This window comes from Megascapheus bottae, chromosome 2, assembly GCF_031878675.1.
Source record: "Megascapheus bottae isolate mThoBot1 chromosome 2, mThoBot2.hap1, whole genome shotgun sequence".
NCBI lineage: Eukaryota > Metazoa > Chordata > Mammalia > Rodentia > Geomyidae > Megascapheus > Megascapheus bottae.
In genome coordinates, this window is record NC_143510.1 from 40902958 (window position 1) to 40925007 (window position 22050).

The 22050-nt window shown below is 38.3% G+C and overlaps 1 protein-coding gene across 1 annotated transcript in view; it reads left to right on the plus strand.

Moving 5' to 3' along the window:
• Cntn1 (contactin 1) overlaps positions 1 to 22050 on the plus strand; it is a 120259-nt gene that overhangs the window by 82524 nt on the left and 15685 nt on the right. The window contains exons 17-21 of the mRNA XM_090353151.1: positions 442 to 676; positions 4832 to 4935; positions 9075 to 9261; positions 12308 to 12420; positions 14975 to 15131. Of these exons, the coding sequence (XP_090209277.1) occupies positions 442 to 676; positions 4832 to 4935; positions 9075 to 9261; positions 12308 to 12420; positions 14975 to 15131 (796 nt within the window). The remainder of the gene's footprint in view (positions 1 to 441; positions 677 to 4831; positions 4936 to 9074; positions 9262 to 12307; positions 12421 to 14974; positions 15132 to 22050) is intronic.

Here is a 22050-nt window from a genome sequence, read left to right on the forward strand (position 1 = left end):
GAGAAGTAAAGCACCTCCTATCTGACAAATGTAACTGTAACCCCTCTATACATTACAATAAAAAATAACTAAATAGAAAAATTAAAAAGTTCTTTTTTTTTAAGCAAGCACTAATGGCTCATCCTTGCTAAACTTTCTCCTGTAGAGAGAGAAAATGTCGGGGGGGGGGGGTTTGGGGCCTAGAGAAAGCCAGACAGAAGGAACTAACAATAGATGGGGCCAAGCTGAGGAGATTCTGGGTGCTGAAGAACTGCAAAGAATTCAGCTTTCAAAATAAAATATGAGGTGATTATGGTTTCAAGCAAGTTTCAGCCCTAGTCATGTTAAACGAAGAGGGATTTTGCCAAAAGGACTTCCAGGCAAATATTCCTTTTCCTAGGAGTCTTCTTCCCCTTAGGCCCTGCAACCTGTAACCTATTTCCTATCTTCATTTTCATGTAGCCTTTGTCCAGAGAATACCATTATGGCAACAATTTTGGTTACATCGTGGCATTTAAACCATTTGATGGAGAAGAATGGAAAAAAGTGACAGTGACTAATCCAGACACTGGCAGATATGTCCATAAGGACGAATCCATGAACCCTTCCACAGCCTTTCAAGTAAAGGTGAAAGCCTTCAACAACAAAGGAGATGGGCCTTACAGCCTCATAGCTGTCATTAACTCTGCACAGGATGGTGAGTAAAACAAAACAAATTCCATGGGGACAGAAGAAAAGTCTTAATCGCGTGCCTGCAAGTTTGTTTTCTTCCAGGACTTTTTTTCCTTTTTAGAACTGTCTTATTATATTTATTTCTTTTGCAAACTGGTACTGGGACTTGAACGCAAAGCTTGCACTCTCATTTGACTTTTTTTTTTTGCTGGTTAATTGGAGTTCCATGGACATTTCTGCTTGAAGTGGAATCCTTAGATCTCAGCCTCCTGTGTAGCCAGGATTTCAGGAGAATGCCATCAGCATCTGGCCAAAAACCATTTTTATATTACTATGCATTTTCTAAATGAGTATTACTCTGAGCCCAATTAAAATATCAACCTTAATGTTGAACAAGAAAGCCATTTGAAATTGTATAAGAAATCAGGGATCTGGGTAAGAGGGAGTGGTCGAGGGAGATTGGACTACATACACTGTATACATATGTGGAAGTGTCACAAGGAAGTCCCCAGTTCTATAATTATTGTATGCTAGGAAAGACCAAGTAGCTTAAGGATTGAGCATTTACCTAGTCTGTATAAGGCCCGACATTCAATCCCAACTTCATGAAAACCAAGCAAAACTTATGCTAATTAAAAAAGATCAGCTTTTCTATGGAAATGACAAGAAAGTTTCTCAAAATATTTTTTGATTCTTTAGATTATGTCCATGGTCATTAGGAAATTTTTATAAAAATAAGTAGCCTTGAACTACTATTCCTGGCCTCGATTCAATTTTTTTCTTTTTTTTGTCAGTCATGGGACTTGAACTCTGGACCTGGAGGCTATCCCTGATCTCTTCAGCTCAAGGCTAATTCCCTTACAGTTTTCTGGTGGTTAATTCGAGATAAGAGTTTCACAGACTTTCATGCCCAGGCTGGCTTTGAACTGTGATTCTCAGATCTCAGCCTCCTGAGTAGCTAGGATTACAAGTGTAAGCCACTGGCGCCTGGCACTCTGTATTAAATTTTGTAACCTGAAATTCTCTATACTTGATTAAACTTCAGTGTGTCAGTATACTCACAAAGTCTACTATTTAAAAATTTCAGAATGCACATTTTTTTTTATAAACGCCCCAAATTTTGACTCAAAAATCCATTATACTGGTGTGATTATAAACACTGTCACTATTACATCAAAGGACTGGAATAGTATTAAAGGGAAACTAGATAATTATGTGAAAAGATATGTCAGTTGAAAATTGTTCTTTGAAAGGAAAATTTTGTGTTGTTGGCCATTTAAGGAAGAAAAACAATACTGACATTAAACATCCCAATTTTCTAGAAAGTTTAACTGAACTGAGAATGCTCAAAGAGGCCTCTTTGCATAAATTCCAAATGTTATACAGTTCAAGATTAAGCACAATAAAATTGTTTACTCTGATTTCCTATTGAAACTGCTATGTTTTTTTAGGTTAGAATATATTTTTTAATATAGAGCAGTTTCATTGCAATGGTTTTGTATATGCATATCATGTATTTTTGAACACACTCACTTCCTCTTCCTTATTCCCATTCAAAACAGAATTTGTTGGGTTTCATTTTGCTATTGATAGACAGTTTAGACACATATAGCTAGATAATAAATAGGATAGATAGCCAGAGATGATAATTATAGATAGTAGCTAGAATATATATGTATGTCTTTCAAAAACTAGAATATATATATGTACCCCTCATTTACCTCACCCTCCTTCTGATCCTCCTAGATAGTCCCTCTTTTTTTTTTTTTTTTTGCTAGTCCTAAGGCTTGAGCTCAGGGCTAGCACTCTACACTTTCGCCTTTTTCTGTATGTGTGGTACCAAGGAATTGAACCCAGGGCTTCATGCATGCTAGGTAAGCACTCTACCACTAGCTACACTACCAGCCTCATTCCCTCTTTTATATTCATGACTGTTGCCCACAACATCATTTTAATGTACTTATTTGGAAGATGAAACTTCCATATTACGTCTTCTTACTAATGTGCACTGTGTACATAATTAAAGGCTAGAAAAGCCAACAAAGATCTCATTGCCTTCTGATCTAATGTATTTACTGCTGGCCAAGTTTCTCCTGGCTCCTGTGAGTGAGTGAAACACAAGTGGAAGCACTCATGCACAAAAACTTTGTGAGGGGATTAGGGTGCAGCTGAAGTGGTAGAGCATTTATGGAAGAAGCCTAGTCCCCGAATTCAGTCTTCCTAGTGCTAAAGGAAAATGAAGGAAGGTGGCAAAGACAGACAGGAAGAAAAGAAGGGAGGAGAGGGACAGAAGGAGGAAAGGACAGATGGAGGGGGAAAAAGAAGGGATGGAGGGTAAGAATCTGAAGAACTGAATTATATGAATTAAAGTAGGGGCTCTGTAGGTGGGATGGAAGACCAACAGGAAGAGTGAAGAAGAAAGATTAGAAGTGGGTATTATGATTGAAATATATTGTATGTATGAAACTCATTTAACATAAATTGAGATTTCAAGAAGTACTTTTTATTCTCTTGAAAAAAAATGTGCTATTGTTTTACCCCATCTGTGTTATCATTCCAAAAAAAATAATGCAGTCTAGAAAGTCTAGAACTTAGAGCTCTAGAAACTCTCAAATGTGCTCTTCAACGATGAATACAGTAGTTTTTGTCTTTGTCAAAAATGTAGGATCTAGGAGTGTGGCCTAGTGGTAGAGTACTTGCCTAGCCTGCACAAAGCCTTGGGCTCAAGTGGGAGAGTGAATAGCCATGAGAAAGCTCAAGGACAGTGCCCAGACCCTGAGTTCAAGCCTCAGAACTACCCAAAAAGAAAAAAGTAACACATATTCAGATGATCTCCTGATCTGTACTTTCCATGAACACATGCCATTTTATGTATCTCATGATACCTTGAATGTACACAGTGAAATTTACCCAATAAAAGTAGCCCATATGAGCCACTAAGCTATCCTAAATACCCCGAAAGAATAAAAGGTAGGCCTATTTTAAGCTCATAATCAAGGAATGAAATCTTCCCAATGGCAAGGTAGACAACCCCACATGCCTGCACTTACTCAGCAGGAATGTGATACCTTGACTGAATTTTAACAATCTTTAAAACTTGATTACATCTCACAGAGAAAATGAAATTTAAATTAGATTACAAGTTCCCTTTTCATCCAATATCAATTCTTTTTCTGCTTTATTTGATGCTAAAGTCAGCTTTGGGGGAAAAGGCCAGTCTTGTCCAACTATTTATTCATAGCCATTCACTTTTCATTATATTTCTGTCCTGAATAGTTTGAAGGCTTTCATAAAACTCCCATATGCTGAAACTTGTATAAATTGTTAATCTTTCCCTTCTACCAGAATGAAATCAATCATGGTACATGATTGCTTTGATTTAGAAAAGCAACAGTGTACATGCATCCTACAGTTTTAATAGTAAATCGGATTATGACTTTTTTGAAAGACAATAAAAATTGATCACTGCTCTTTAAAGGTTTCTTTGGCTTCTTTGTGTAAAATTTAGAAGGGAGGTAAATTAATTTTATTCCTGAATAGGGGCTTTTTATGATACATATTTGACTTGATGCCCAGTCAGGAGATTAAACATATCAAAGCTTTCCTGAGCCCAAGTAATAGTGGATGTTACAACTTGTTTCAAATTTTTTTAACCTTAGCTTGAACATAAAAGAAGGAACTTTCATTAATAATATGACCATGTATTGTTAGTTCCTTTAAATGTCTAGTAAGAGAAAATCCATTACAATGAATAATTTCTATAATAAATACCAGATTTCTGATTTTTGGCAAGGTGGCATTGATACACTAAATGTAATTAATTTTAATCTGTATCAAAAGCTTTTCTTAAACATAGCAGTTTTGAGAAATAAGAGAATTCCAAAGCTCTTGCTCATAGATTTCTATGAGCTCCATGAGACATACCATAATTTGTGAAAGTCTATATACATATTTACATTAATTTTAATGTAATTTTAAATATATTTATACTTGTGTATACAATATGTGTGTTGATATATCACCAATGTCAATCAACTAAAAGTATCATTAAAGGAAAATATGCTAAAATAATAGAACTTTATTTTCAAAATGTTGACTTATAGTCCTAACTGTATCACATCAAAATATTCAAATTTTTCCACATCAGCACCCTACAAAATGTATTGTCATCTAATTTCAGCTCCAAGTGAAGCCCCCACAGAAGTTGGTGTCAAGGTCTTATCCTCTTCTGAGATTTCAGTTCACTGGAAGCATGTTTTAGAAAAAATAGTGGAAAGCTATCAGGTGAGTTCAATGACTTATCTAACTAAAAACATTTCTTTACAAACAAGAAGCATATGGTTTCTAAGTTCTCAGAGGAATTACATCTTTCATTGTTGTGTGATCCCACTGGTTTAATGGAATAACTAATACTGTATTCTCTTTGGTGAGTGATTCGGGGGATTTTATAAACTAATTGTTAAGAGTAAAATAGATACTATCCTGACTTGACTCTTACACAGTCACATATATGCCTTGAATTAGCATAATATGTGCCTATAAATATGTGTCTCATTTTTTAAAAAGAAGTAAGTTAGAAGACAGGCACCCATGGCTTGTGACTATAATCCTAGCAAGTCAGGATGCTGAGATATGAAGTTCATGGTTCAAAATTGGCCCAAGTAGGGAAGCCCCTGAAACACTTATCTCCAATTAGTGAGAATGCAGGCAGATGTCATGAGCCAGTTTTACAGTGTTTAATAACTAAGCACAACTAGGAATTAACGCTGGACACAGGAGCCTTTGGAGACCCTGTGAAGAATTAATATACCGTAATTGTTTTAAAATATGAAAATGAATTTATAGTCTACTAGTGAAGTAGGGACTTACTTTGCTTTTACTTACTTTTCTAGTAGTGATAATACATTCCCAATAATTCATGGCTCATGTTTGGGCCATGAATTATTATTTACCAAATGCATTAAATTGATTCTGCCTACCGTCTGCCAACAGTTTTCTCACAGAATAAGGTAAATGTTTCCCACAATGATAAACTAAGCAAGAAGAGCAAGATACCATAGCTCTAACCTATCAGCCTGCAACTAGTTCAGACCAAAAATGGATAATAGCTGGGCACTGGTGGCTCACACCTATAATTCTAGCTACTCAGGGGACTGAGATCAGAGGATTGAGGTTCAAAGCCAGCCTGGGTGCAAAAATTCATGAGACTTTTATCTCTGATTAATTACATGAAAACTGAAAGCAGTACTATGACTCATAGTGGTAGATTGCTAGCCTTGGACTCAAGAGCTCAGGTATAGCACCCAGGTCCAAAGTTCAAGCCCCACAACCCCCCCCCCCCAAAAAAAGAGAGATAATTGCCATATTTTACATATACCCACCCAGTACCATTTCCTTTGGGACTCTTGAGATGTAAGTTATGTGTAAGCATTTCCTTAAGGATTATTCCATCAGACTATTCTGTATTACACTTTTGAGTGTAAAGGTTAGGTATGTGTGAAAAGATCAAACAGTTGTCATAGCTGCATATAAGGAAAACAGGAGTTGTTTTGTACACGAGTAACTGTTTCTGCTCCAATTACAATGGAGTGGCCAAGTCACTGCCTTGGTTGATTGTAGTGTGTGTGTGTGTGTGTGTGTGTGTGTGTCTGTGTGTGTTGCACATGCACACATACGTGCTAACCCTAGAGCCTGGGTTCTGTCCTTTAGCTTTTTTTCTCAAGGTTGGTGCTCTACCACTTGAGCCACAGCTCCATATCTGGCTTTTTTTGTGGTTCGTTGGAGATAAGAGTCTCAAGGGCATTCCTACTTGGGCTAGCTTCAGATTTTGACCCTCAGATCACAAGTTGTGAATCTCATTCTCCTGAGTAGCCAGGATTATAGGCATGAGCCACCAATGCCTGGCTCTGTATTGTGAATTTTAATGGATACTGTGAGTAAAGAGATCCTTGCCACAGCCAAAAAAATAAGAGAACTGGCCATTTAGGATACAGTACCAAAGAACAAGTTAAGGAAAACTTTGTTCTTCCCCTCTGATTTATCAATCTCAGCATGGGAGTATGGATTAACGGGAAACGTCTCTCAATATTACTCACTGTAATACATACTGTCTTATAGAAATTGCCTTTGATATAATAATCTACTTTAACTATTAACTCCCACTCCTCAAACTAGATGTAAAAGTTATTATTAATGGAATAGTATTTTAATATGGCATTATCCCAGTCAGTACTCTGAGTAAAATTCAGGAACGAAAAGATAGGGTAGCACCTATCTGTAATCTGTCCTGTAACAAGCAGGAAGGTTGTAAATTCAGTGCCAGCCCAGGCAGAGATATGTCAGAAACAAAGAAATACAATACAACTTTGCTTGTGCAAAGTCCTGTTTTGAACCCCTAGCATGGCAAAATGAAAAAGAGAGAAATACAGAATCCTAGTTTGGATTGCTGTAAGACTGGATAACTTCTGCCATCACAGCTTTGTCGAGAGCATACTAATGAAGTGCCTGGCATTTCTCTGGATCATAAATATTTTTGTTACCAAAGAGTAGAATGGAAATGTAATGTCATTCAAATACGCACATTGAGGAAAGCCATCTTCCTCCTATTCTAGTGAATATTTCCAGCATGGAGCCATTGTGACCTTCAGAAGGAAGCTCTGGTCCCTTCTTAGGCAATCATCTCTGTCCATAAGTTGGCCTGGGAGAAAGCGACTGGGTAGATTTTCACATCCTCTGCCATCATCTGTCAGATCAGATGCCAATAAGATCCTCTGAACACCATTAGAAAACAGAGTCTTGCTATCGACAAAATCAGCATCTCTCAACAAAAGAAGCCACTAACTAGTAACTAGCTTTTATTTAGAAATGTATTCAACCTACATATAAATCTTCCTTTCATCAAGTGAATTCAAGTCATCCAATTCTATTATGACTTTGTATTTGGCCCTATAAATGAAAAGTATAGAATTATAGTAAGGTTCGATGTTTTGATCCAGGCATTTTGATTATTTGTAAAATTTAGAACCCTATTATTTTATATAGTGTGTCTAAAATGTATAAAATATTAATATACTTAAAATTCTTCTTTTATTTGTGTTGGACATAATTATAGATTTCTGACACACAGCAGTCTTTATTTGAAAATCTTATATTGTAAATTAAACTTTTCTTATACTTTAGGAGATAAGAAGATTGAAATAATTTCAAAAAAGAAATAATCTCTAAGTATTTTTGTGTGTGTACCAGTATTGGGGCTTGAACTCAGGGCCTTGTACTCTTTTTAGCTATTTTGCTCATGACTGATACACACTTGAGCCACTTCTGGATTTTTGTCGTATCTCAGTGTTCAGAACTCAGCCTCCTGAGTAGCTGGGATTGGGCACTGTCTCTGAGCTTCTTTTTCTCAATTACTTCTTTTGCTCTATTACTTGATCCACAGCACCACTTCCAACTTTTTCTGTATGTGGTACCAAAGAATTGAACCCAGGATTTCATACATGCTAGGGAAGCACTCTACCACTAGGCCACACTCCTGGCCCCCTAAATATTTTTTTAAATGATCTTAATGCTATCAAGTTATTTTGGCACATTTATTTCTATTCCTTCTATAGGAAATGAAAGGAAATGAAATGCCATATTTCTGAAAAGAGCTAGAGGAAATTATTTTGCTTGCACATTCTAGGCAAAGTAATGAATATTTTTGTTATGCAAGGTATATTTCCATCAAACTCTTATAAACAGTTCATAAAAAGTTTGAAATCATGCCAACAGAAATAAAACAGTAAATAATAAATGATCAAAACTATGAGGGGGGTGGTGCCAGTGGCTCATGCCTATAATCTTAGCTACTTGGGAGACTGGACCTGAAGATCAAATTCTGAATCCAGCCTGCACAGGAAAAGTCCATGAGACCCTTATCTCCAGTTAACCACCAAAACAAGAAGTGAAGCTGTGGTTCAAATGATAGAGCACTAGCCTTGAGCACCAAAGCTCAGGGACAATGCCAAAGCCCTAAGTTCAAGTCCCAGGGCTGACATGTTAGCATCTACACACACACACACACACACATGCACACGATCAGAATTATGGACTTGTCAAATATATTTCTAAAAAGTCAGTCTTATATTTTGAAGATAAATTTAATGAAGGATTTTAAGGTGGTTCTCTCTCCCATTCCCGTCTCCCCTACCCCCCTTTGTCTTTTTCTCTCTCTTTTCCTTTTCCTTTTCTGGTCAGTGCAAAACTATTTCACCCAGTGAGGATAGCCTTTTGATTTTCTTTTGGCCTTATAAATTAAATCACCGTATTCTAAGACTGATAAAAGGGTAAATACAATAATGTAAACTGAAACTCTGATCCTCAACACCAAGTGGCAGCCAATGGAAAATCATAACAGAAATATGACTCATCTTGGATGTTCGCAGATTCGATATTGGGCAGCCCATGACAAGGAAGCTGCTGCTCACCGGGTTCAAGTCCCCAGCCAGGAGTATTCAGCCAGGCTGGAGAATCTCCTGCCTGACACACAGTACTTTGTGGAAGTCGGAGCCTGCAACAGCGCTGGGTGTGGACCTTCAAGCGATGTGATTGAAACATTCACTAGGAAAGCTCGTGAGTATCATTTGGCTGCAGACTTGTCAGTCATGATGCAGACTCAACATGGCTATTTCCTGACCAGCCATTTGACCACTTCTGGTGTCAGTGCTCTCTTTCATATTTACACATTTTTCCCCATTTCCCACTTTTTCCTGGTTGTTTGAAATTAAGTCCATTGATTTATCTGCTCAGGCTGACTCCAAACCTTGATTCTCAGACCTCTGCCTCCAAAGTAGCTAGGTCATAGTCATGAGCCACCAGCTTCTGACTACACAACTTTTTTTTTCTTTTTTTCTTTCTTTCTTTCTTCCTTCTTTCCTTCCTTCCTTCTTTCCTTCCTTCTTTCCTTTCTTTCTTTCTCTTTCTCTTCCTTCCTTTTTATCATTGTTATCTATTATAGATAACAAAATAATGTGAATAATGCCTCATCCATTCCATGTATACAAGTCCCTTGTAATAAAATTATAGAAGTATCATTTAGAAAGTCCCCACTTCAAGTTGTACACAAAAATTAACATGGCTGCCTTCTATAATTATTAGTTTTAATGGGTTTTTCCCCCAGATGAGTTGATAGCCTATAAAAGATAACAACTTCTCATTTTTCTATTCTTTACTTTGATATCTTCATCACAGCACAGTGTCAATGCAAATTAAATGTTGCAATATTTTGCTTGTTATTTTACTATTTTACTTTCTGGCTATTAATATGATAAGACTATATACTCTGCTCTGATCTTCTGACCATGCCAATGTCTTCACCTTCAAATTGATAGCTCTCTTCTTGAACAAATATATACATATGTGTATATATAAATATAAATAAATAAATGTTATATATAATACATATAATATATCACATATCATGTAATAATATTATATATATATATATATATGTTTGTACTGGTCTTGGGGTTTGATTTCAAGGCCTGGGCACTGTCTCTGACCATTTTTCTCAAGATTGGCTAACTACCCCTTGTACCACAGCAATACTTTTGACTTTTTGGTGGTTAATTGGAAATAAAAGTCTCAAAGGCTTTTCTGGCCAGGTTAGCTTTGATCTGGGAACTCAGGTCTTAGGCTCTTGAGTAGCTAAAATTACAGGTGTGAGCCACCAGCACCCAGCAGCCAATGAAATGCATTTAAGAGGAGAATTTTTAGCAGGACTCAGGAACTTTTCCTAGGAATCCTCAATCATGATTACCACTAGGGTTAGAAAATTTATGAAATTTCCTTGGAGACAGAATCCCCTAATGAGATCACAGAAATCAGTGGGAAGATTTTTGGTGTCAAATATGGATTTAAGATCTACTCTGTCACTTCTTTAAATAGAAAATTTATGGGGCTGGGGATTTAGCTAATGGAAAAATGCTTGCCTTATGAATCAAGGACCTGACTTCAGTCCTCAGCAGTAAACACACACACACACATACAAAGCTAAACAATGTAGAAAAATTAGCTTACCTCTGACTTGCTTTGTTGTTCTTTCTATGAATTCATTCATCAAAATGATCTAAACTGGCTATGTTGGCTCATACTTGTAATCTTAGCTACTCAGGAAACTATCCCAAGGCAGGAAAGTTCAAGAAACATTTATCTCTAATTAACTAACAAAAAGCTGAAAGTGAAATATGGCTCATGTGATAGAGCACTACTATTGAGTTAGAGAGAGAGAGAGAGAGAGAGAGAGAGAGAGAGAGAGAGAGAGAGAGAGAGAGAGAGAGAGAGAGAGAGAGAGCGCGCCAGCCCTAACCTGGAGTTGAAGCAGGAGAGCCAACCAACAAATGATGTAGTATTTGAGGATAGAATTGCTAATGACTCCCTGGAAATGGGAATAAAGACAAAAGTGGGAATTTCTCTGCAGGTACAGTTGGTAACTCTCTGCTTATTTGGACATGAGTGTTGGCCATGAGAAAATAAAAGACAGCACCAGCTCTTTGCATAAAGTGCCGGGATTCCAGTTATGCCATTCAGAAAGGATGAGAAAGACAGAGATAAATTAACAGATGATATGACCAGTGTTCTATTTTGATCATACTGTATCTGAGAAGTATTCCATTCAAGGAGAAACAGCCAGTTGGACACCTTTGTATAAAGCACAAGAAACTGATGACTATAATCTCAGCTACTCAGGAGGTGAAGGTCTGAGGATCACAGTTAGAAGCCAGCTATGACAGGCAAAGTCCATGAGAATGTTATCTCCAATGAACCAGCAGAAAACCAAAAGAGGAGCTGTGGTCCAAAGTGGTGGTAGAGCACTAGCCTTGAGCAAAAGAACTCAAGCACAGTGTCTAGGTCCTGAGTTCAAACCCCATTACCAACAAATAATAAATAACCAAAAGAACAAGAGAGAGATTGAGGTACAGCTACAATTGTAAGATTTCATGCCATGATTTAAGTCCCTAAAAAGGTTGACAGCCTATCTGAGAAGAATGTTTGGGGTAAATTCTGTATCTCCCTAAGTTGAGTAGAAAAATATAGAGCCAGCTTAGGAGGATGAAGGAGAAGGAACAGCGGCAGAAGAAAAAATCCATAGAATACCCATAAATTTAAAAGAAAGTGAAATTTGTTTCACAGATGTAGGTTTTAAAACAGAGGAAACTAAACATATTTGGCTAAGTGGAGGTATTTGCTGGCACCAGTGGCTCACACCTGTAATACTAGCTACTAGGGAAGATAAGATAGGAGGATCTCAATTCAATACCAGTTTGGACATGAAAGTGACTTTTATCTTCAATTAACCATGAAAAGCCTGAAGTAGAGCTGTGGTTCAAGTAGGAGGGTACTAACCTGGAGCATAAAAGCTTAAGAACAATGCCCAGGCTTTGAGTACAAGCCCAAGGACAGACACACACGCATGAGGAGAAAGCATGAAGGGGAAAGAAAGACAGATAGTCCATCCCCAACTCCTCCAGTGCAGTAAAGAAAGTTCTGTTTGTATCCACAGCACACTCAAAGGCCAATTGCTGGTTATCACCAATCTTACAGTTTCTGATGCAGTAAATTCTGCAAAACTAAGGTTGGAATTGGTGACCCATGCTTGCACATGATGTGTTTTCCACAGCTCCCAGCCAGCCGCCGAGGATCATAAGTTCCATAAGGTCCGGTTCACGCTACATCATCACCTGGGACCACGTGGTTGCACTGTCCAATGAATCTACAGTGACAGGATACAAGGTAAATAAACTAGGACTTGGCCAATCCTCACATGCCCATCCCTGCCATTTCAGTGAAACTCACTCAGCTTGCGCATTCTTCTTGAGGAACCGGATTAGATGGCCTAGTTTAGTGATAACTTCTGAAATGAGAATACATCAGTAAATTTTAGGAGAAAGCTATGCCAAAGGAGTAAGATAAGCAGAATAATGGCCTCAGTAGGATAGTGCTGTTAAGTTAGGGTCTGGCTGGTAGCATATCTGTAGTCCTAGCTTACTCAGAAGGCAGAGATCTGGAGGATCACTGTTTCAAGCCAGCCTAGGCAAAAACATCCACAAGAGTCCATCTCCAATCAACTGGCAAAATGATGGCCTGGATGTTTGGCTCAGACTGTAGCATGCCAGTCATGAGCAGGAGAATCTAGTGAAAGAGGAGGTCAAGGCTGTAACTTCTAACTATAGTATTGGTTAGGGTTATACGGGGGTGGGGAGGAGGGCAGAGTGGGGATGGTGGAGGTCAGGGAAAAATAACTTAAAAAGGAGACAGATTTTATTTTATTTACTTATTTATTTATTTGGCCAGTCCTGGGCCTTGAACTCAGGGCATGGGCACTGTCCTTGCGCTTTCTCAAGACTAGAGCTCAACCACTTGAGCCACAGCTCCATTTCTGGCTTTTTTCTATGTATGTGGTACCAAGTAATCAAACTCGGGTGTTCGTGCATGCTAGGCAACACTCTACAACTAGGCTAAACTCCCAGCCCCAGATTTTATTTTTATTTATTTATTTATTTATTTATTTATTTATTTATTTATTGCCAATCCTGGGCTTGAGCTCAGGACCTGAGCACTGTCCTTGGACTTTCTCAAGGCTAAAGCTCTACCACTTGAGCTTTAGCACCACTTCTGGCTTTTTTCTATGTATGTGGTACCAAGAAATTGAACCCGGTCTTCATCCATGCTAGGCAAGCACTCTACCACTAGGCCAAACTCCTGGCCCACAGATTTTATTTTTTAATGGGCTAGTATTGGGTCTTAAACTCAGGGCCAGAACTTGCCCTTTTTTGCTCAAGGCTGGCACTCTACCACTTGTGCCACAGCTCCACTTCTGGCTTTTTTTTCTCATTAATTAGAAAGAAGAGTCTCCTGAAGTTTCCGGTCTAGGCTGGCTTCAAACTGTGATCCTCAAATTTCAGCCTCCTGAGTATCTAGAATAGCAGGCATGAGCCACCAGCATCTAGAAATAGTACTTTTTATTAAAAAAAAAAATTGGCAATGATCTTACTGGCCAGCACACAACAAACTAAAAAGAAAGGATAGTTTTATATATTTTACTTACTATATCTACCTATCATGTCTTGTATGAGATACTAAACTTTAGAAATAATGTGGAAACAAAAGAGAGAGGATTTTTAGACTATTTCAATATATGTAAAAAAAACTTTCTTTCTATACATTTTTGTTTCTTAAAAAGCCACATTCCTTAAATGTCTTGTCTTTATTTTTGTTCAGTCATCACGGAAAATAAAATGCACAGGTTTATGCCACATCTTTTTTGATTACTCCCCTGCCCCCAAGAAATAGCAGAAATCAAGTTCTGTTGCTCAATTATAGCACAAATTTTTCTCACTAATTTTAAATGTGTTCATTCAAAGCACAATCAGCCAGGCATCAGCAGCCCATGCCTATAACCCTCACTGAGGAGGCTTAGATTTGAAGATCACACTTGCTCCATCTCTGAGACTCTTCTCTCTAATTAAGACAAAAGTAGAGGTGTGGCTCAGATAGGAGAGACCCTTCCCTGAAGGAAAAAAGCTAAGGGACAGAACTCAGGCCCTGCGTTCAAGCCCTAGTGCGCTCTCTCTCTCTCTCTCTCTCTCTCTCTCTCTCTCTCTCTCTCTCTCTCTCTCTCTCTCTCTCACACACACACACACACACACACACACACACACACACACGTAAATGAAAGCATGAGCTTTTTTATTGTGCTTTGTTGCTTCTTTGGGGAGCAACTCAGGAACGGGGAGGGAGGAGGGACACACAGGGCCAGCCTGTAGTCCCCCAGGAGCCCAGCGAGATGGTAAGTATCCATGACCCAGCCCTCCCCCAATTACCAGGGAAGAAAAAAACCACTCTGAGTCAGAAGCAGTGTTAACCATGAAAGCACATCAGATCTCTCTGCTGATCTCTGCTGATCTGATCTGTTGTTCTCATCTTTATTACGTCAGTTAGTTATATACTGTTGGGGTAGGAGAAGGTGGGAACTGGGAAGCTAGCCAATAGGAAGAGGGCCACCGTGCTACCACTATGGGTCTGGATGGGGCTTTCAGGTACTGGGCGGGACAGGTGCAGGAAAGCGCGAGAGACCTGCGCTGCTTTGAGACCCACGAAGCTGCCGGGGGGTTCAATAGAGTCATGTACACAGAGATGCCTTAAGAGAGGTATGCAAGGAGTGAATGCCTGGCCAAAGCCCTTTAATTGCTGCTGAGCCAGAATCAGGCCTCAGAGATGGAGGTCAGGCCCCAACAGTGCGTCAGTGTTGGGGCATTGGTGACCTATGTGTATTTGGACTTCCCAGGTCCTTTACAGGCCTGATGGGCAGCACGAGGGCAAGCTGTACTCCACACACAAGCACTCCATCGAGGTACCCATCCCCCGTGATGGGGAGTATGTGGTGGAGGTTCGAGCCCACAGCGACGGAGGGGATGGAGTCGTGTCTCAAGTCAAAATTTCAGGTAAGCCATGGATCATGGCATGTGTCAATCAGCCACCTGGGAGCCTGCTGTGCCATACAGCCTCCTGGGACTACAGGGGGAGCTAGTGTCATATTAGTGTCAATGTTGCCCTAAGGGGAGTTGCAATATCAAGAGTGTGCTGTGTGTGTGTGTGTGTGTGTGTGTACTCCTGGGACTTGAACTCAGGGTTCAAGTGCTGTCCCTAAGCTTCTTTGCTCAAGGCTAGCCACAGCTCCACTTCCAGTTTTGTGGTGGTTAATTGGAGATGAGCCTCACAGTCTTTCCTGCCCCGGCTGGCTTTGAACTGAGAGCCTTAGATCTCAGCCTCCTGAGTAGCTAGGATTACACATGTGAGCTACAGGAACCCACCTATTTCTTGTTTCAATCCTTGATCACAAAAGTCAATTTCCACCATACCATATACTTGTTGGTTGTTATCTATATATCAAAACATAGTTGGAAAAATTCAGTTATAGACTTCTCAAGATCTAATGAACTGCATGGATTGTGGTAGATATGTTAATTAGATTGTCATCATTTCACAGTGGTGTGTGTGAATGTGTGTTTGTGTGTGTATATGTGAAATCATTCATATTGAATACCATGAATGCATTCAATCTGTGCTTGTCAATTAAGTATTTTGAAATGAAGATGTGCACTTCAAATGTAAATCACTAAAAGTGGCAAGTAATACTAGACCATATTTTAATAGTATTAAAACTTCATTTATATCAAATGGAAAGAGTATTTTTAATTCTCTTTGAACATGCATCTTATTTTACTGTCATCTACACGAGTAAGTACAGTAATAACATAGAAAGAACATATGTATGTTTCCTTTTCCTTGTGTCTTTCCCTCTTTCTTTGTTCATTTTTTTCTTGCAATCAGCATTTTTCCTGGGTTTATTTCAAATAGACATTTCAGGAAGAAATTTCTTCTCTGTTTTGAAGGATTCAAATGTTTTTCTAATTTTTATACTTTTTTGATCTGTATAAGAGTTTCATCACATTAAAGTTGATACCAATTTAAATACTTTTGGAGAGATTATGAAAATATAAGGAAATGTTAAGTGAAAGATATGAATTATTACTTTAGGTAAAATGGTATTATATATATATAAATAGATGAGTATGCTCTCTATGAAATCAACAGGAGATCCCTTAGCTCAATGCCACAGAATGTAATAATTTACATACTAGCTTCTGCTATGTGCCAGGTTTTTGTGAAATTTATCATAACACAAGTTTTTTTGTGTGTGTGTATTTCTTGTCTGCTTAGTTTTTTAAAATAATTTTTATTGTGATTAATAGAAGGGTTACATTATATTCACCAGATAGAAAGTACATAACTTCACAAACATTGATACCCTTTCTCATGACATGGTCCCATTTCCCTCCCACCTTCCCCCCTCTTATCTTGATTTCCCGCCTTCCCTATCCAATTTCAAATAACCAATTAAGCACATATACAATATATTAGATAACAAGGCAAAAAATTGTAACAATATGAGACAACCAAGGGATGGCAAAAGAGATGAGCAATACCATAGTTCGTTAAGGACAACAGTCACTCATTATATGGCTTTTGTTTCCTTATACTGGAGGTCCTTATATTTAGTGTCGTACTATTTGGCTTAGTGTCTCTAGATTTATAACACAAGTTTTTTTCCAAATCAAAATTTATTGTATAATATATTTGAAATATTCATCTCCAGTTGAGACATTATTCTTTTGGTTCTTGTATTTTAGAAATTGTAGAAATACGCAAGCATTAGGATTTTTTCCTATTATAAGTATCCTTGTTCAGTTCTAGTCCCTGTATATACAAATATAATCTTCCATGTTTTGAATTTCTATTGAGTAAGTCATATCAATTGTTACAGGATCATTTTTTTGCCTTTTTAAGGTTTTGTACTTTCATTTATGTTATACTATTATTAATAACTAATATTCTGCCAAGCAAAAGTGTGAAATGCATATCTACCCATTCTGAGTTTTTCCATTGTAGCTAATACTTCCCTGGCACATTCTTTTAAAGTAATATTTCTGCAAGTTCCCTTCCATCCCCACTTTGCAATATTTTTTTAAAAACCAACTATACTAGACATAATAATCTATAATTCTGCATCTCTTTAACTTGGTATATTATTATTGGGTGAAAGTTTACAGTGCACATCAAAGTAAGCCAAACACTCCCAATACCTCATCACAAACATGCTCTCATAAATTTAATATTCTTGTAAACTTCTTGTTATATATTCTTAGGAGCTAAATTAAGGCAATATACAGGTAGCTAGAATACTTTACATACAAATTTATGCTAATTTGTTTTATATTTGCTACAAATAATAAAATATCAGCAAGGATTCTTGGGAAAATAAATATCCAAAGAGAAGCATGTCTAATTTTTTGGTGTGTCAGTCCTAGGGGCTTGAACTCAGGGCCTGGACACTTTCTCTAACCTTTTTTGCTCAAGGATAGTGATCTACCACTGAAGTCACACCTTTTTCCTGGTTTTGTGGGTTAATCACAGATAAGAGTCTTCGGACATTTTTGCCTCTGCTAGACTTGAACAGAGATCCTCTTGAGTAGCTAGGATTACAGGCAGAAGCAACTAGTGCCTAGCTGAATGTGTAAATTTTTGTGTATGAACATGTGTATTCTATTCCTAGACTTTTTTCAACCATCCATCCATCCATCCATCCATTCTCCCTCCCCCTGCTCTCTCTCAGTAAAAATAATCATGGGGATATTTAGGGATACTCTTACAAAGCATTTGAGTCAAGCCCTCCCCCATTTTTTGCTAGTCCTGGGGCTTGAACTCAGGGCCTGGCCTCTGACCTTGAGCACTTTTGCTCAGGGCCAGCACTCTACCACTTGAGCCACCTCACCACTTCCAGCCATTTCTGTGTATGTGGTATCAAGAAATGGAACCTTGGATTTCATGCATGCTAGGCAGGTACTCTACCACTAGGCCATACTTCTAGCGCTCAAGCTCCTTGTTGCTTTGGTTCTTGTCAAGGTAGGGTCTGTTCTTGTCAAGGTAGGGTCTGTTGAGGTTCTCCCGATCTGTGATCCTCCTACTCATGCCTCCTTGGGTCATTTGAGATTACAGGAGCACACCACCACATTCAGCCTCTGGTTAATGTGGAGTCTCTTGAACTTTTGCACCTAGGCTGGCCTTGAGCTCCCTGATCTCTGCTTCCCAAGTAGCTGGGATTACAGGCTTGAGCCACTATCCACTGGTAATTGTTCTTTTAGTTTTGAGCAAAGTACAAATATTATAGCCAAGCCGGGGAGGGGCTTTAAAGACACTTTTTGTTTTCCTGGAGAGCAAGAATTAGTCATTGAAAGTTTTAAGAAGGAAGTAATAGTTTCAGATTTTTCTAACTTGAAAAAAATTAATTCTGGCAATTCTACAAGATGTGTGGTAGAGGAGGGAAGATTTAAGGAGCTGAATGACAAGGTTATTGCTGTAGAATTGAAAGATGAGGATTCCCTCTGAACCAGATTTGGGGGGGGTGGTAGAAATCAAGGGTTGATTCTAAAGGAACAAGGCATGTCTACTATTTGATTTCAAGTTACTCTATATTCATGTTGTCATTTTTATGTCTTCTAATAAAATCTGTAATTTACCCTGAGGGTACTGCCAGGGGATGTCATCTAAACATTTAACAAACTGTTTTTTTGGTAACTCCAAGCGATTTAATGGAACTATATAACCAAAGCTACTGACTGAATCACTGTGATGGAAAACAGATTTAATCTATCTTTTTTGCCTTCTTATGTCCTGTAGAAGAGAAAGGAGTGAGAAATCACTCCCCGTGTATATAACTTTTCCATGCTTCACTACTTCTCTCTGTACCCAGTTCTTTAGTGCCCAAGTAGGTTATAAGGTGCAAAAGGGAAAAAAGACAGTAAGCTATTTAGATTTAATTTGTAAGTTATAAAATTCAAATATTATATTGGTTTCATCACTTTTGTAAATATCTATAGGCAGGTTTTAAGCATCAGAAGTATTTGAGCTTCTGGAAGAGTATGAAAGGGAGAGGTTAAGATAGGTTAAGATACATGATGGTTTCAAGTTTACTTTATTCTATCTTCCTTGATATCAGGCTACTATAGAAATTAGTGACCCTCAAACTAGTTACTTCATTTTTTCTACACTCTCATTTGAGAAGAGTAAAATACTATGACTAGGTTGTCAGTGTACCTAGAGTGCTATTTATTTGACAACACATTAGAGATGAATTTAATTTTTTTTGGCACCAGTTGTGAGGATTGAATTCAGGGCCTGGATACTGTCTGTCAGCTTTTTCATTCAAGACTTGCACTCTACCTCTTGAGCCACAGCTCCATTTCCAGCCTGTTTGATGCTTAAGTGGAGATAAGAAGCTTTTGGACTTCCTGCTCAGGCTGGTCTGAGTGTCATTCTTAAAATTCTATCACTAACTAGGCACTGATGGCTCACTCCTCTTAATCCTAGTTACTAAGGAGGCTGAGATCTGATGATCACAGTTCAAAGCCAGCTCAGGCAGAAAAGTCTGTGAGACTCTTATCTTTAGTTAACCAGCAAAAGGTCACAGTGGAGCTGAAGCTCAGGTGGTAGAGTATCAGACTTAAGAGAAGAGTTAAAGGAGAGCAGCTTGGCTCTGAGTTCAAGTTCCAGTCAGTACCAACACTCACTCAAAAATGTTAAGTTGCTATGAATAAATTTTCGGTCAGAATATTTAGATAGTATTTTCTTTGGCAGTATGTTACACTTGAACATTGGTCTTTGAAGTCTACTCATAGTTTAGTAAGTGTGTATTTATTATGAAAGCACAATTAGATGTTAGGAAACAAAACAAATGGAAATATATACAAATGTAAATAATATATATGTATATATACATATATATACTAGCCCTGGGACTTAAATTCTGTGCCCAGATTCTGTCTCTGAGCTCTTTTGCTCTACCACTCGAGTCACACATTCATTTCCACTTTTCTGGTGGTTAATTGGAGATAAGAGTTTCATTTCATTGTCTTTCCTTCCCAGGCTGGCTTTGAACCACGATCATTAGATCTCAGCCTCCAAGTAGCTAGGATTATGATGTGAACCACTAGCACCATGTGTGTGAGGATTATTGTTTTAGTTGGTTTTTATTTTGAAGTGATTTATTGGAGGTAGAAGATTCACATACTTTCCTGTTCAGGCTAGCTTTAAGCCATGATTCTCAAATCTCAGCCTTCTGTGTAGCTAGCATTACAGGCATGAAGCTAGCAGCACCTGGCATGTTATGTAATTTTACATTTGATGTAGGATCAGTCTGGAGTTCCAATGGGTAATTCCAGTCTACTCTGAGTTAGATTTTCAACCTATTTCTAGGTTTAAAAGTAGCCTATATCTAAATTACCTCTGGAATGTGTATCTGAGATGATTAACATCTCAGGGGCTTTCTTAACTTCATTGCTTACTTAGACTTCTTGGTTGTGTGACAAGCATGAAATTGTGGGGGAAATCACATGGATAAAGTGATACTGTGACAGTTGCTAAATTAGACTACAGAAGAAAATTCCCAGCCCCAATCATTGTTCCTACAGTTCTGCTTCACCAAGGTTTGTTCCAGCTGCAGGAGCACCCACTGTTCTTCTGAAGCTCTGGGCTAGAGCCCTAGAGACGCATGCTACTAAATTTGTCAGGCCATCTGTTTGAATCTAACCTATCCAGAGCCAAGAGTTAGTCCTCACATGTGTAATCCTAGCGATGCTGGAGGGTGAGATCTGAAGAACATGGCTCAAAGCCCTCCTGCACAGCAAAGTCCATGAGACTCTTTTTTAAGTCTTTTTTAAACTACCAAAAAGCCAGAAGTGGAGCTATGACTTGAGAGGTAGAGTCAGCCTTGAGTGAAAAAGGGAAGGACAGTACCCAGTCCCTGAGTTCCAGTCACAATATCAGTACACATGCGCGCGCACGTGTGCGCACGCGCGCGCACACACACACACACACACACACACACACACACACACACACACGATTTTATGATGATATGTAGTTACAGATTATGTCAACAAGTTAAGTTGAGAGAGTTCTTATTTGGACAATAAGCACATACTTATTTTAAAATACATACACACTTTCCAAATAAACAAACATGAAAAACTTTAATAAAAAAAATAGACAAGAAGGTCCATTAGATTCTTATTTCCTACTAGTCACCAGAAAGCCAGAAGTAAAAGTGTTTCTAAGTGGTAGTGACAGCTTTGAGCAAAAATGCTAAGGGACAATACCTTGATCTTGAGTTCAAGCCCCAGTACCAGCACAAGAAAAGTAGAGAAAGAGAAAAGAAAGAAGGAAGGAAGGAATGAGGGAAGGAGGGAGGGAGGGAAGCAAGGAAGGAAGGAAGGAAGGAAGGAAGGAAGGAAGGAAGGAAGGAAGGAAGGAAGGAAGGTGGGAGGGAGGGAGGGAGAGATAAACAGAAGAAAGGGAAAGGAGGAAGAGGGAAGGAAGGAGGGAGGGAGGAGAAAAGGAAGAGGAAATGGAGAGAAAGAAAGAAAGAAAAGAAAAGATAAGAAAGGGGAAAGAGAGGAAGGAAGAAAGAAAGAAAATATAGGTTTGTCATTGTTACAAAATAAAACCCTGAAAATTAATCTTAAATATAACTAGAACCCTTTCATGCTATAACAAGGGACTATAAAACACTTTAGCCTCGAGAGTGACATGTCAACAGATTCCAATGGTCCATTTGCTAGTACTTTAGGGACCTGCATTAGAGATTTATGAGGAACATTTGGGTCTGAGAGTACTTCCCATATTCGGGTAAGGATAGGAGCGAGTATTTGTGTTAGATCATTCACAGCACAGAAACATTTTAATAAAGCTAATGCCATTTCCAGAAGCTGTTCCTATAGAGAATTTTTTTACTATCTTTAAGTA